The sequence below is a fragment of the Zonotrichia albicollis genome, chromosome 7, assembly GCF_047830755.1.
Source record: "Zonotrichia albicollis isolate bZonAlb1 chromosome 7, bZonAlb1.hap1, whole genome shotgun sequence".
NCBI lineage: Eukaryota > Metazoa > Chordata > Aves > Passeriformes > Passerellidae > Zonotrichia > Zonotrichia albicollis.
The window spans coordinates 19,720,919-19,737,703 of record NC_133825.1 but is presented as its reverse complement, the minus strand read 5'-3'; the positions used below and the strand labels follow the sequence as shown (position 1 = coordinate 19,737,703).

General features: G+C 42.2%; 1 protein-coding gene across 12 annotated transcripts in view; it reads left to right on the top strand.

The window, feature by feature from the left end:
• Positions 1–16,785, top strand: part of PCDH15 (protocadherin related 15) — a 630,962-nt gene that overhangs the window by 601,531 nt on the left and 12,646 nt on the right. For 9 of the 12 annotated variants that reach the window (XM_074544551.1, XM_074544552.1, XM_074544553.1 and 6 more), the window contains 3 exons: positions 4,294–4,512; positions 7,486–7,494; positions 8,329–8,439. In XM_074544551.1, the coding sequence (XP_074400652.1) occupies positions 4,294–4,512; positions 7,486–7,494; positions 8,329–8,439 (339 nt within the window). The remainder of the gene's footprint in view (positions 1–4,293; positions 4,513–7,485; positions 7,495–8,328; positions 8,440–16,785) is intronic. The other 3 variants (XM_074544560.1, XM_074544559.1, XM_074544555.1) reach the window with 1 other exon arrangement.

Genomic DNA, 16,785 nt, shown 5'->3' with positions numbered 1-16,785 from the left:
AGTAGGAATATAAAAAATGAATATTTATATTTAAAAATTATATTAAATATAATTAATAGCAATAACAGCTTTCAGGGGGGTGACAACACAGCCTCCTTCCTTCTCCTTGCATTTGTTTTTAGGTATCCCCATGGTCATTCCGTCTTTTCAGGCCTCACTGATGCTCTGGGTGTTTGTCTGGTCATTTGTCCAGTATTGGTCATTCCCAGAATGGTGTCATTGTGATCTTTTCCCAGTTTTATTCAAGATTCTGGCACCTTTTCCTCCTCCCTTTGGAAAACTCTCAGTAAATCCACTACTATTCAGAATATGAAAATCAGCTTTTATCTGAACAGGGAGGGAGTTGGCTCTTTGAATTTCAGGAAAAATAAACTTTTCTCTTTGCAGACTCTCTTCATGGTCAGAAAAAAAAAGTCCCTTTTCATTTTGGCACCCTTTGAAAATATTGCAGTGTCATTTTAGTGATATTCAGGTGTCCAGTGAAGTATCCAGAGCAGAATAGAGTTAAGATGGGTTAAAAATCAGATTTTACAACAGGAAGGGAAGAGGGATTCATCTGAGAAACAACTTCATTAAAATGCTCCCTGTGCCTGCACACTCAGCTTTTTAAGGGTGTTTTTTTTCTTCTCTTCAAAAGCTTTTAAATATTTAAATCAGCAAAATCCCAGGGAATGCTTCCCTGACTTTAGGGTAGAGGTGAGTGGCTGTCAGCTCACTGGAGTGAGGAGAGTTTTGCAGCTGGAGTTCCCAAGTTTTCATGGAAAAGTGGGAGAAACTCAGGAGATTTGGGATGTACCGAAATCCACGAAGATTTTAGCATCCTAAAAAGATAAAGGTCCCTCCTGTGAGTTTGATTTCAGGGGGATGGCTCAGGGTTCTTCCTGCCATGGTCAGAGGACACTTTACAGTGGTTGTCCCCTCACTGGAAAGCCAAGAGTCCCAACAACCATTCTGCCAGCCAAGTCTGCTCTGGATCTGACAGAAAAGGGATCGGAGGAGAAAGGATCATTTCATAACCTGGATATGATGGGAGAAATGTGAATAAGTCCAAAAGAAACGGAACATCCTGTTTTACTAAAAATTAAATTTAAAAAATTCCTATTTAAATAAAAATTAAATGTTTTACCTAAACATTTAAGTACCGATAAGGAAGATAAATTCCCACAGGTGGTTTTCCAAGTGTTTAACAATTCCATGATGTATCCAGGACCAGCAGCAGAGAATTAGTGACTCCTGCCAGCTTGGATTTTTATACAGCTCACCAAGTGATTGTGTATTGGAAGATTCCTGTGGCTTTTCCAGAATGGGCTTTTTCGGGAACACCTGCTGTGCTCCTGCTTCTAAAGCAGAGTGGAGGCTCTGATTTAAGAGAATTTCTTGTGAACCTGTCACTGTTTGAAAACAATTATTTGTGAAGGTCGGATGCGAGGGGAATTGAGGATGAAGTGGAACAGCAGGGGGAGAGCTGCAGGGATGCAGGCAGGAGCCAGGGATCCAAACCCAGAGCAGCTGGAGCTGGGACAAGGGGGTGGACACAGCAGCTGAACAGTCACAGTTGGCACCATGAGAAGCAAACCCCACTGAACCAAAGCATGAGGCCCCTGGAATGCCTAGTATTAATCCCACAATAATTCCAGGGAAATGTTTGCCTGGAAAACAAAGGCATGATTTAGAAGACGTGGATGTAGCAGCCAGTGGCAGGGGGTAAAACTCATGTGTCTCTCAAGATATGCAGAATTTTCCCTGTCCTGTACTTTGTAAAACTTTGTAAAACACAATGAGAAATCTGTATTTTTCCTTCAGATTGTTATGATTGATTACCTGAAGATTTTATTAATCAGGGAGAGAGTCATTCAGGTTGGGAAGAACCTCTGAGCTCATCAGGTCCAGCACTTAACCCAGCATTTCCAAGCCCGCCATTAAACCATGTCCTCACATTCACACATGTATGGAAGATCTGCAGGGCTGGGCACTGCAAAGCTCCCTGGGCAGCCCCTGCCAAGGCCTGAGCACCCTTTCCATGCAGAAATTCCTGCTGCTGTCCAAGCTGTCCCCCCGAGCCTCCTTTGCTCAGCCCCTTGCCACCTCCCTCAGCCATTCCTCCTCTGATTTTTGCTCCAAATCTGTTTGATTACACCCCAAAAATGGCTCTGTACTTCACTATGTCCTCCCTCTGCCACAAACCCTGAAAGACTCCGAAGGCACTCAGATAATTTCCCAGACTGAAACGTTCAGCCTCCTTTCCTATCTTATAAAGGGAAGAGGCTTTGATTTATTGGAGCATAAAAACCAGTTGAATGCAGCAAATTCCTCCTGCATAAATTAAGTGGAAAATGTCCCCTGTTAAAAAGAGAACTGTGTGAAGCTCCTGCACAACGTGTCAGGTTCCATCACGGAGTAAACGCTCACGGCTGAGTTACGGACCTGTTAAAAAGGCTCTGTCGGGAAAATGCCAGCAGAATTTCAAGGGAGAGATGCTTAAAATCATCCAGGGATTTAATGTGTCCTGCTGGGAAGGCTTTTGCCAGCTCCAAGGACGTGGGACATGCACCAGTGACATCTAGTGAGCAGCAAGAGAATGTTTCTATCCACTTTATGCCGTCATTTAGGTTGGAAAAGGGATTTTTTTTCTCAAGTATCAAGGAAATGGTTTGTGGAACATCAGGAATGGGAATTATTCTTCCAGACACCTTTGTGAGGATGGGGGTGAGCAGCCCCTTTTCCCTCAGTATTATGAAACCAGCCCAAATTCATCATTCAGGACGAGCTGTTCTGCCTCTGTCAAGATCCAGTTCATCCATTACACACCCAGAGCAGAGTGGATTCTCCCAAAAATTCCAAAATAAAAAAAATAGGGACAAGAAATACTATGAGGATTTATCAGGGAATTAATCTGAGGAGAAGTCAATTATTAGAAATTACTGCCCTTAAAGAAAAGGTCTTTGAGGAGTTGAATTTCCATCAGTAATCAGAGTAAGGAAATCAAAACTACCTCAGGCTTTCTTTGAGCATTCAGAGTTTATACACAAAAATACTTATGGAAGTTTTTTTGTTGTTTTTTATTTGACATTTTCTGGAGGTTTTCCGTCCCCTTGTCTTTTTCCAGGAAAACTACTGTATGGGTAAGGATCTGGAATTCTGCTATAGTTCCCACCCTTTAGGATCCTCCATCCTAACACATCTCCTACTTTGGTCTTTGGAGCTGGGCAGCTTGTGAGACACTCAATCCTCACTTCTGGAGTGATCCAAGGGTTTTTATTTTCCTTCAGAAGTTGACGCCTTGGACAATGTATTTTCTGTCCAGCCAGCCAAAGAATTTCCCTGAGTAGCTCAGCAAATCCTCTAAAAATTGCCCGATTTTAGGGTAACAGCAACCATGGGATCATTAAAGGTGGAAAAGGCATCTGAGGTTATCAAATCCAACATCCTCAGCACTGCCAAGGCCACCACTGTCCCATGTCCCCAAGTGCCACATGCACAGATTCTTTGAACACTTCTAGGGGTGGTGACTCCACCATTGCCTTGGTGGTATTTTGGGCAGAGTGCTCCTTAGGGATGTGTCCAGTGTGGTGTTTGTCAGGGTCCCCAGGATGAGGTGAGAGATGAGAATCTGACTCCATGTTGTCAGAAGGCTGATTTATTATTTTATGATATATTATATTTTAAAATGTTATAATAAAACTATACTAAAGAAAGAGAAAGGATGCAGACAGAAGGTTTAACAAGAATGATAATGAAAACTCGTGACTGACTCCTCAGAGTCTGACAAAGCTGATGGTGATTGGTCATTAAATAAAACCAATTCACATGAAGCCAATCAAAAATTGACCAGTTGGTAAACAATATCTAGACCATATTCCAAACAGGGAGAAGGAGAAACAATCAGATAAATATTGTTTTCATTCTTTTCTGAGACTTCTCAGCTTCCCAGGAGAAGACATCCTGGTGAAGGGATTTTTCAGAAAATATGATAGTGACGGTCCAGGAAGGATTGGTTGATCCTTGGGATCAAAGCAGAGAAGGAAAAGCACAAAGCAAGGCCTTTGTGATGCCAGCAAGAACTTTTTTTTTTTTGTGCCCCTGGAAATCAGGATAAGCTCATCTTAGCCCTCCTTTTCAGTGTCTAAAGTGTGTCCTGGTCTTAAGTACATTGGAATTGGGATTACAGGGAATTGCCACTATTCCAAAGCCCACAGAGATGACATATGTGCTTTATTGGGCTATTAACCTCCCCTAATTAAAACTCTCTTCATGACCTTGACCCTAATAGCGGGGTGTTTTGTGCCCTTGAAGGTTCCTGGATGGCAAACTGCTGGATATCAACAAGGAGTTCCAGCCCTACCTGGGCCAGGGCGGGCGAATCCTGGAGATCCGCACGCCGGACGTGGTGGCCAACGTGAAGAAGCAGGCGCAGGCCGTGGGCTTCACGGAGGGGGCACTGCTGGCCCTGGCTGTCATCATCTTCCTGTGCTGCATGCCAGCCATCCTCATCGTCATGGTCAGCTACCGCCAGTGAGTACCCTCCTCCTCCTCCTCCTTTCCCAGTTGAGTGGTTCTGGGATCCCCTGTGGCAGGAAGGAAATGAGGAATCTGACTCCATGTTCTTAGAAGGCTAATTTATTATTTTATGATACTATATTATACAAAAGAATGCTATACTAAACTCTAAGAGCCTGAATGAGGGATGTGGGACTCCAGGCTGCTCTCCAAAATGCAGTTTATTCCATCCAAGACATTATAGCAGTCCAGGGTTGTGGATGACAGAGCTGTCCCTACAGCTGCAGGGAGGCCTGGAGACCCTTAGTTTAGGTTACAATGCATTATGTACTTTTCTTTTGGTTACAATGCATTATATACTTTGCTTAGCATCTTAATACATAAGAACCAATCTATACCTTAACTTTTATCTATAGCCTATCATGACTACTATAATTACCATATTCATGTTACTGTTCTCCAATCACTAAAAGTCATTACATTACAGTTTAAGCCAGAAGTTGTTATTCAGTTTTCTCGCAGTGGAAAATTCTGAGACCTTTTTTCTACTTGCCACATCAGCAGGCTTGTTTGCCTGTGCTTATCTTCTTGCTTGGTAAAAACATCTTCTTGTTTGAGGTGGGTTCATCCTTTGCTCATGTTCTAACTAACACACCCTTTGCCTTTTTGGTTATCCAGTAAGACTGGCTCAGCAATTCTTTTCTTCTATTTGAAAACTTGCTTCCATCTCTATTCCTTCTTCAGACTCTACGTTTAAAAATCTTTCTGCTAAGGATACATATCTGTGAGACTTTCTTGTCAAACTTTCATCCTTCCCAACACTAAACTATACTAAAGAATAGAGAAAGGATACTTACAGAAGGTTTAACAAGATACTGATGAAAAACTCATGACCTCTTCCAGAGTCCTGACACAGCCTGACCGTGATTGGTCATTAAGTCAAAACAATTCACACGTTGGATAAACAATCTCCAAACCACATTCCAAAGCAGCAAAACATAGGAGAAGCAAATGAGATGACATTGTTTTCCTTTTTCTCTGAGGCCTCTCAGCTTCCCAGGAGAAGAATCCTGGGCAAAGAGGATTTTTCAGAAAATATGACAGTGACACCCTAGGGTCATCATGTCGTAGTAGAGGTGCAGCAGTTCCTTCAGCGATTATTCATGTTTTCTAGATTAATTTCTATTTATTATTGCCCATTTCTATAATATTTTGTATGTATTATCTAGATTTCTACCATATAAAGTAATTTCTGGGTTTAGTCCCCTTCTCACCACAAGGGTTGCTCAATGCTTGGTGTGATGAACATGGGAAGTGCATCCTTGGTTTCCTAACACGGTGCAGGATTTTTGTGCCCAAACACCAGCTCAAAACTCAGGTGTTGGACACAGAAGTGAAGATTCAGAGCTGAATTCCATTCCAAAAATAAAAAATATTTGGGGAAAAGGTGCTTTTTCAAGAAATGAATCAAAAATCAAATTAGAGGATTCCAGTGTTTTTGCTTAAATCCTAAAATATTTTTTCTCAGCTTCTTAATTGCAAATGTTTCCTAGAGAGCTGGTTTTCTGCCGTTATAGGGCAACATCAGAGATACTTTTTGATATTTCCTCTTGCCTGTTATACACTGAAGAGATTCCAGTAATTGGCTGAAAAATTAATTCAAATCAACATCTGCAACAAGTTCATTCAGCTAAAATTTTCAGGTCTACTCATATTTAAGATTGCTGCATTCGGACTTCAAGGCTCCATATCTATTCATTTTTTAATTTATGTATATTTTCATAGATTTATTCTCTAATTAAAAATTATATTCATAAATTTACCTATACATCATATTCCAGTTCATACATTTATAAATACATTTATTCACTGATTTATTTTTAAATTAGTGATTATATTCACATCCCCTTTTCCCCATTTTGGGTGAAGAGAAAAAGACTTTTAAAGGAGTTTGGAAGGGCTTGACCAACTTCTGCACCATTGGGATGGCAGGTCATTCCCAAACTGCTCTTCCTCTCCCAGAATTCTGTGGAAAAATTGCTTCCATGAGCCAGTTCATCTTGCAATTCATTGGTGGCTATTATCTGAATTGCAGATTCCCTAAAGAAATGAAGCAGCCTCATTTTTCCTTGGCATCTGTTAGATTATCTAAACATCATCAATCTCTTTTAGGAGCTCTTAGGAATCTGCTTAAATTCATTTCATCCAAAAATCCCATTTTTCCAATCTAGAGATCTGACTTGGAGTTGGATTTATAGGAGCCCATTGCAAATAAATTGTATTTTTATGGAGAGTGCCAAGGAAAATGAAAGGAATTTTAGAGTTAAATTAAAATCCCAAGCCTCGTGGTTTGTTTTTGCATTCCAGCCTTTTTCTCTCTTTTTCCAAAGGAATCTTGATATTTTTCCTAAAGTATTTCTTTAGTAATAAATCTAAATATGAATCCTTTGAAATCCAGTATCCAGCAAAAACCTGTAAGGTACTTATAAATTATTTATTATTTAATAGTCACAAAAGAATGGCATCTTCTAAATAATAACCAAAAATTATGCTCCTGCATTATTAAAAGTATTTTTATACATTTTTGAAATATGCTAAAATAAGAAAATATAAATAAAATAATGATTATATTATTTATATTGTTATATAAAAATAATTCAATATAAAGAAACAAGTCTAAAAATGTACCTGCTTAAGAAAAAACAGGAGAAATATTCATGTTTTCATGTCTTGTTTTCATTCCCGGCTGTAACTTGTGTTTCTGCTGACTACAGAATTGTTTCCAGAGGATCAAAAATAGCAGCCAAATGCTGTTCAGCTCTGGAAGTTCAGATTCTTTAAACAAGTCATTAATTCTGAAATTTGATGTGTGGAATAATTAAGTAGCCTGTGGTTTATTACTCCTGTTAGAGTCACTGTTATGGGCAGTTGTTGGGAGCAGAATTTATTTAACCTTCCTTTTTATCTCTTTTTTTTGCAACCAAACAGATTCAAAGAGTAAGTATTAATTTCCAGCTTTGCTTCTTCCAGCTTGCACAGGAATACTGACAAATCTTGTTCTCAACATTTATTAAATATAAGGGGGTTTTAAAATTGTTATACTCAACTTGCTCCTGAACTCCTGGTGTGATGAGTTTAAAAGTGATTTATTTTTATGGCTACTCAGTGTCATTGGGGTGTATCAGCCACATCACCCTGGTGGTGCTCCCCACACAAGGAGCTTTGTTTTCTAGACAGGGAACTGAATTTTTTTTCCACTGTGATTTTACCCCATGGAAAAAAAATAAATTAAAAAAAATTAATTTTAAAAAAGGGGGTTTTTTGGGACAAACCATTCATTGAACAGAAATTTCTCAGCCAGTTCTATTAAGAAAAAACAAGTTGTGAGTGGGCAAGTGGGAGTGGCATCGAACTGAAAGAAATAGATTTAGGTGGGATATTGGGAATTAGGAATTGTTCCCTGGCAGGGTGGGCAGGCCCTGGCACAGGGTGCCCAGAGCAGCTGTGGCTGCCCCTGGATCCCTGGCAGTGCCCAAGGCCAGGCTGGATGGGGCTGGGACAGTGTAAGGGGGTGGAACTGGATGGACTTTAAGGTCCCTCCCACCCCAAACCATTCTGAGATCTGGGAAGCTCTGGGATTCCACCAAAACAGAACAACCAGGAGCTGATGAATCCAGGAGAAGATAATCATGCTGTTACTTTGATGAAGACAAAATCCAGGGGATGTTTATTAGATAAAAACGTAGAAAACCTCCCATTCTGGCTTTCTTTGGGGTGTGTTTTGGGGCATCCCTGATGAGTGTTTCTCCCTCCCCCCGTGGCTCTCCAAAGGAGACAGGCTGAGTGTGCCAAGACTGCGAGGATGCAGATGGCTCTGCCAGCAGGAAAACCGTCCGGAGCCGCCGCCAACAACCTCTATGAGGAGCTTGGAGATAGCACCATGTGAGTATTCCTTGAGATCCACCCAGATCCAGAAAATCACTGCCCTGGGCCACCTGGGATAGTGGGAAGTGTCCCTGCTCATGGAATGGGACGGGTTTTAAGGTTCCTCCCAATCAAAACTATTCTGGGGTTCTATAAAATCACTTCATGCCGTCTCTGTACAAAGGGTTTCCTTCATTCCCCAGCTGCTTGGGGTTCTCCAATGTCCAGAAAAGAAATAGGCTGGGTCTGGAAGGAGGGAAAAAGCCAATTTAATCTTCTTGTAATGGAAAGGGGAACCTTAATCAGACTTTAACTGGGCAAAAAGGTATCACCAGATGGTTTTCCCAAGAGCAAGATCCTGCAGCAGGTCACTGCTGCCAGGATTGGATTCCTTGGCACATCCAGGCCAGCACTCCACATTTTCCAAAGCTGTTGACTAAACACATCCAATAAAATTCATTCTTATCCATTGCACTTGTCTGAAATGATAATTCCCTGAAAATTTCTGCCCCAAAGTCTTCATTTCCTGTAGTAAGATGTGTTCGGTTTGTTGGGGGTTTTTGTTCTAAATTTAAACCTGTTTAAATATTGAAATTAAAGGAACTATCAAAGCAGAGAAACCCCTGGTAGCTCAATAAACTCATCTTTTACCTCTTACATGCTCATAAAATAATAATCTTGCAAGGCTGCCTCTCTTTTCATGCCTCTGTAAACCTGAAGTTGATGGACTCCAATAACAATTTAACTCTCAGTAGGAAAATATTCAAGCCAATTATTATTTGTGTGATACTGGTGGGGTTGTTTGATAAGCTTTGCCACACTTCTTCATCTCTGTTTATACTTGAAAACCAAGGAGTGCTGAAGAGCCCGGCTTGAATAATATTTGGTAGGTAGGGAGTGAGTGGATGGTGGAAATGAAGATTGCTCCGTTTTCAATCATGATTTGTTTTGCCCAGAAAGTTGAAATTTTCCAGCTGATGTGATGGAGTTTATAAAATATTACAGGACCATGACAGAGCTTTAACTCTTGGACAACTGGGTGCAGTCTCTGCATGTGGAATAATTCCAGGCCTTGAGCTTTTCTGGGTAAATAGGAGGCTAAAAAATGCTGGGAGTAGGAATAGTTTCTCCTCAGGGCAGAATTTTTGCCTTTTGCCTTTGTCAAGTTATGCTTGGGCAGGAAGGGAGGAAAAACATGTGAAATAAACTTTTTTTTTGAATGGGAGCACTTCAGTTTGTGAGTCACATCTGTACCCTTATGCAGGGAGGTGCCATCTGGATAAAATTCATCTTTTTTTACACTAAGCCAAATTTCTGCTGAAGTTAGTTATGTGATACTAAACCAAGAAAAGGCCTCATTGTGCTTTGTTTTATCTGCAAAGGTTTTTTGGGGTTTAGTACTGCCCCAAAGAGGTGCCATTTCCCAGATCTGCAGTATTGACTTTGAGGCTTAGCTTTATGGTAATTTGGACAAAAAATAGTCCTCATTGCACCAAAAAGGTGCTGTAGTTGGAATATTTTCTCTCAGATATCTTTGCATACAACCAAGGCTTATCTGTCATGCTGAGGAACTGATTAAACACAAAAATCCTTCAAAGATAAATCAAAATCCATAGGATTTGCAAGAAAATAACAAGCTTCAATAAATATAATTACAAATTAACTTTTTCTTTGCCATAAATATTTTACTTCAGGGCACAGGTGTACCTTAGGAAATTCTTATTTGGGAAAAAGTCTTTTATCACCATTTTTCATGAGTTTTAGTGCATTGTTCCCTGTTTTAGTTGTCCTAAGTCTGTCATCTTTCATTTGCAGTGTCTTGTTTGCTTTCTTTGGTGTTTATAGCAAATGAAATGGAACAAAGCTCTTTAGTTTTAAATCTGCCTTGTCTCACCATTTTTATTTTTCCCTGTCTCTGGATCCTTAGGCATCAGTAAGTAAGCTTATTTCATTTCCTTAATATTTGTAGCTGGTAGAAATTAGTTAATTTTCCTTCCAGCAATTCCCATCCAACCTTGCAAGGTGAAGTTCATATTTTATTTGTCCATTGAGCAGAAAAGACATTTACTGGGAAGTTGCAATACTTCTGTGCTTCTTTATCCCTCTTCTTGGAAGAAGAGAGAGGAGGGGTGCTTGCTGAACTTGAAGGGCGTTATTTCTAAAGCCAAAGGGTCAAAAAAAGCCAAACCAACACTGAGTGTATGAACAGAGAGGTTTGCTGGGAGTTCATGGATTTATGGCTGGGTTTAAACCTTTCTTGACTGTTAATTCCAACCCCATGCAAGGCCTGTGGAGCCTTTGAGCTGACAGAACCTGAACTCTCTGGTTCTCAGTGATGGAAACAGCTCCACACAAACAGAAAAACATGGTGGGGTCACCTCAGCTCTCAGAGGCCTCATGTGGAGTGAGGAGGAGGCTGAGGAGCTTTTGAAATAATCTGCTCCAGGGGCAGAAAGGTGGTGGCACCTTGCATGAGCCTTCTGCTGGAGGGGCTCCTTCAAGTTCAGTCGCTGCTTCTCTCACCTCTCAGTAGATGCAGTGCTTGGCTGACCTCAAAGCTGGCTGCTTCAGGGTTCAGAGCTCCTTTATAGAGGACCTGGGGCTGCTACAGAGAGCCCAGGGGAGGCACCAGCATGGGCAGAGGGATTGAGCAGCTCTGCTGGGAGGAAAGGCTGGCACAGCTGGGGGGGCTCACCTGGACAGGAGAAGCTCTGGGGTGACCAAACTGTGCCCTGAAGGGGCTACAGGAACATGGAGAGATTGTGCAAGGGATGGAGGGACAGGACAAGGGGGAATGGTTTCCCAGTGCCAGAGGGCAGGGCTGGATGGGATATTGGGAATTAGGGATTGTTCCCTGGCAGGGTGGAGAGAGCAGCCCAGAGCAGCTGTGGCTGCCCCTGGATCCCTGGCAGTGCCCAAGGCCAGGCTGGACTTTGGGGCTTGGAGCAGCCTGGGACAGTGGAAGGTGTCCCTGCCATGGCAGGGGGTTGCAGCTAGGTCATTTTCAAGGTCCTTTCCAATCCAAACCCTTCTGGGATTCTCTAATTAACGTGAAGTTAATTATTTTTATCCATTCAGCCCAGAGGAAGCCTTAGGCACACTCAGCTCTGGCAAACTGCAGTGCCTGGGGAGAGTTTATTCACTTTGTGGAGATTTGCTGGGTGTGTTTTGCAAAACAAAAATGAGAGAATGATCCCTGGGAGAATGATCCCAGGGTTCTGTGTGGGAATTCCAGTCCTGCTGGCTCATTGGAACATTGGGAAGCTGAGGATTCCCTGGCTGGGTGGTCCCCTGATCAAAACAGGAAACAAAAGTCAGGAAACAAAAGTGTTTTGTTATTAAATACAACCCTCGGGACTTTTACATCTTAAATAACTTAGAGGAAAAAGAAGATATCTTAATTAAGTCCTTCTAGGTATTTAAATTTCCCTTCCAATCTTTCCAGGGACTATTTGACCACCAGAGATTACTTTAATTTGGTTTTGGTTATGTTTTCTAAGATGTGAAACAACACCACCAAAACCCACAGAACAATGTGACCAAGAGATCCAAAACTTCATCTTCCAGGATTCACAGAATCATGGAAAACTCCATTTTTTTCTCCCAATCCTTTACCAAAATTCAAATTTTGGTAGAGACAAGGGTTAGAATTTTTAATTCAGAAGTTGTGTGAAAATACTGGACATCTCTAAACCACTAAAACCAATCTTAAATTATATTTATGTTTGTGCAGGTAGATAAGATTGCTACTCATGTTGTACTTTAGCTCTGCCTGACACGGGCCCAAATCTTAAATTTCTCACAGTTTGAGAGAAAAATGAATCTCATTTCAGCCTGCAGTGAGCATTATTTAAAATAGGCCTCAAAGGGCATTTTTCTAGTAGGCAGTTTGGGGCTATTCCTTTTAAAATACTCTTTATTTTCAAATCTGCTCAAAAGGTTGTGGTATTTAAAATATTTGAGGGAGGAAGGTAATGAGGGACTGGGAGGTGATAGATGCAGTCCAGAAGGTGGTGAGACCTCCCACTTTTGGTGTAGAAATTCCATGTCACCCAACCACAGGGGCATTTTATTGGATTCAACCTGATGAAGAGTTGAAATTCATGCACACAAGAGATGAAATTCATTCACATATTGATACTTCTGTGATGTTTCGTGCTTCTAGGTGGATAGGCCACAGTATTAACTGATAATTTTGAAATCTAAGAGGTTTTTTTAACTAGAAGTGAATTTATTTTTGAACTCACCAAGTAGCTACACAGCTTCAAATTAAAGCAAGCAGCAGCTTGTTTTAATTTTTCTTCCTTCCCCCTTAAAGAAGATGCAAAAGTAAATGTCTTGCCAGTAGTAGATGTGCTCCTGCTGTTGGGTTGTAGTTTGCTAGAAGTGGTTTAATGGCTCTGATTCATGTCATAAGTTCTTTATTTTCTCTCTCTCATAAGTACCTATGTCCATGCATGTTTCCTCACATGTGGTTATCTTCTTTTCTTTCAAGTCTTTTTCTTCTCTACCATTTCCAACAAAGCAGGGGAAAAAAGTCAGTCTTAGAAGAAGGAGACCGACAGAGAGTTATAAGCAGCTTTGCTTCCCGTGCTATAGAGGCTCACAAGCAATCCAATATCAATGGATCCCTGAACAATAACCTCCCCAAATCCTCGAGTAACATCACTTTTTTGTCCGATGAGAACCCGCTAACGACTCGAAACCCGTTGTACGTGGAAGGTCTCCCTCAAAGCCCCGCTGCCTCTGGGTTCCTACGGAAAAGGAACGATACTTTAGATACTCTTTCTCCTTCAAGACTGGCCTGGAGAGAGGCCTCTTTTGGGGGCGGCCACCGGGCATGGACGGTGCCCACTCACCTGACCAGGAGACACATGCCAGGCTCCCTGGGTAGGCCGGTTATCATGGACCCCATCCAGTGGCAGCAGCAGAGACTCACGGGCAAGGAGGAAGGAGCTGAAAACGCCGATAGCAGTGACGATGTCAGCAGTCCACTCTTCCAAAAGATCAGTGGCCCCAAGCTGACTGTGAAGGAGAAGGCGAGGCAGTTTGAGGCGCTGCAGGAGATGAAGCAAGTGAGGTCTCCCGAGGTGAAATCCGCGCGGTCGCCCACGCACAGCGCCAGCGTCCAGGAGGGAGAGAGTGCTCCAGAGCAGTCTCCCAAAAGTGTGGTGGCTTCTCCCCACCTTCACTCCTCCCCTCTGTCCTCTCCAACGCCCGGTGCTGAAAGAGTTGAGGCAGAGGCCGCCGTGGTCCCCGCTGTAATCGTCACTCACCACGATGACCCTCAGGAACATTCTCCTCCACCGACTCGCAAACCAACTCCTCCGTCTTCTAGGACAAAGAAACCACTTTGCCAAAGTTTTCTAGCTCCTCAGACCAAAGAAAATGTAGAAAGCATTCCAGATCCACCTAAAATGCCCCCACCCCCCCCTCCACAGCTGCCACCTCCACTGCCACCACCACCTCCATCCCCTCCCATGTTGCCACCACATCCTCTGCCTCCACGCGCAGTTTCTCTTCCTTCTTCTTCTTCTTCCTCTTCTTCCTCTCCATCTCCTCTTAGCACGCAGCTCCTGTCCCCTGCCAAGCATTCCAAATCCCCTGCCAAACAGCCAGCTGTCCCCGCCCCGGCCGCAGTGCCAGAGCCTCCTCCCCGCAGGGAGCTCAAAGGAATTCTTAAAAACATTCAGAATTTGGCCGCCATCGAGAAGTCGGTGGCCAACATGTACAGCCAAATAGACAAGAACCACCTGCTGCCCAAGCACGTCCCCAAGCTCAAGCCAGCCCCGAGCCCGGAGTTCCCGACTCCAGAAGCCGCAGCCGAGCACAACCAGCAGAATGGGAACTTGAGCTGTGTCGTGGAGGAGCTGGAGAAACGCTTCCCCTCCCAGTCGACAGCTCTGTAATGCTCACAGGTGGATTTCCCTGCTTTGTTTTTGAGTGGGAGGACTCTAATGCAGCACACAGTATCTGCCTCAGACTCTCCAGAAGTTCTGACTTTCCCTCTTTTCTCTGCTGTACACGATTTTACCCACTCCCGATCCCAAATGGAGAGACGCTGTCCTTCCCGTTCGCTCGGAAATTTGTGATATAAAATACAATTCTCCAAGTTGTTTTCTCAGAACTGCATCTTGCTGGTTCTTAGTCTGTTTCCTGGAAATTCTTGGGGGAAACTGTCCATTTTTACCCAAGGACGTGGCATAGATGGCAGCAGGCTCTGTACTTCTTTAAGCAGCCTTCACTGTAGGTCACGTCAGTCAGATTTTCCTGCAGCTGTGATTGGAATCTCTTGCTTTGCCCATCAAAAGGAAGGAATTTTTCCCCACCTGGAAGGAATCTTCTGGCACACATTGGGCATCAAAGCAAGGAAGGCCTGGGAGTAGCAGGCTCAGCTTTGGTGAGCCGGGTTATTGGATGGGCCTTGAGCAGCCTGGGATGGTGGCCCTGCCCATGGGATGAGCTTTCAGGTGCCTTCCAGCCCAGGCATTCCATAATTCCATACTGCATCTCCCTGCTCCATGGGCTCTGCTCTGCTGACATTTTCTGGCAGCTCAGTTCCAGTCTGCAGTCAGAAGAAGGGTTTGCTCTTGGTGTCTCAGCAAATACGGCTGTGTCCCCACTCCTGTTCTCCATCTTCTGCCTTCCATTGCATTTTTTTTATATTGTAACTGCATGTGAAAAGTTTATATTTTCTAAATTCCTTTCATGTACAAAGCATTTGTTGTTTGTTTTTTATGATTTTGCATGTGCGTGTTGTTGCTGTCTCTCTTTAATTTCCACGCTGGTCTGTCACAAGCTGAAACATCTCACTTAAATTGTAATAAAGTCACTTTGATTAGTATCACCAGGTGAAGGGTTTCCAAGTACTTGTAAAAATCCACATAATGTGGATTTACTTACCAGCTTTTTTGCTCACAGTGGTCTAAATCAGATCTTTACATTTATATAAATATTTCAGTTATAAATGTAAATCTAAAGTAAATTAGCTTGTCCTTTGGAAATATGGTAAGTAAAAGCAGTTTGGGCATTTAAATGTTTGGTTAAACTTGCAAGTTTTCTTTCAGTCCTTTGCCAAAATCTAAAAAGTTTCATATGACAACCTTTGAAAAACCATCTTGGGAAAGGCAGATATTACCTAATGAAGCAAAACTAAAACTCCAGTTCAGTATCAACGTTGTAATTCTGAGCAAAAAAGTAATTAATTCTTTATCAGACTGTTTATCAGAACTCAACATTTTCATGGTGCTTGGCTTTTTCTCCTTTCTCCTGTTTGTTTTTTTGGGTTGTTTTTTTGTTTTGTTTTTGAAGTCTGCAGTTAGGACATGTGTGGATGCTTCAGTCAAAATCTGCTCAAGGTAGTTTCTCTTTGTTTGTCCCAGTGCCAAACTCCATGAACTCCATCCCACAAGTTCTGCTGATCCATTAGAATTTTCCTTTACTTAAAACCCTTGTAGGGATAGGTTGTAAGATGAAGGTGGTGTAGGAGTAGCTAAATATGTGAGGGGAGGGATTAATCTGTTGTCCTATTTTTGCTGTAACAGAATTTGCGTCATTTATGAGATGTGCACATTTTTGATGCTCAGTTCTCCAAAGGTGGCACAACTGCAATGCTTTAATCATATCCTCAAAGCTCAGCATCTATTAGGTAGAAAATTTTTAGGATTGAAGAGCCAGAGTGGGAATATGATTTAAATGTTCCCTTCTGTGTCCCATCCATGCTCCTGGTAAGGGGACAGTAGGAAGAGAGCAGAGATGGGCATGAAAAATTATTGGGCAGCTCATGTTCAGACTGGATGAAGCCCAAAGGCAGAAACTTAAATTTAAGTACACAAGTCCCATGTTAGAGCTTGTAAACAGCTGCTGTCGTGCAGATCTTTACATCCCCAGTGAAATATGATGCAAACAGGACCTGATTTTGGGGTGTGTAAGGTCACACAGCAAAAGTGGACGTGTTCAGTCATTCACAGCATAAACTCCAATGGTTCAGTTTGGCTACAGTTAATTGGGATGTTCCCTAAACAGAAGGAGTGGACATCACACAGAAGTTCCAATTTAAGTATTTGATTTCATCATTTCATAACAGTCTGGGAGGGGGTTATGGCAATCAGCTCTTCTCTGATGAGGGGCATTTACTTTCTCATTCTGGAAATCTTTATGAAATTTAAAACTTTACAGAACTGGATTCATTTTGTCTGGATATAATGCAATCTTTGTTCTCCTGCTGGTTTTTTTTTTCATAGCCTTTGTTTAAAAAATTACTCTGTTAGACTGGGAAAGAAGCTGTACCAGGGAAATTCTGTCCCATTGAGGTGTCTGGGTGGTGCAGGGGAAATTGTTTTAAACAAAAAGAGGAGATATTTA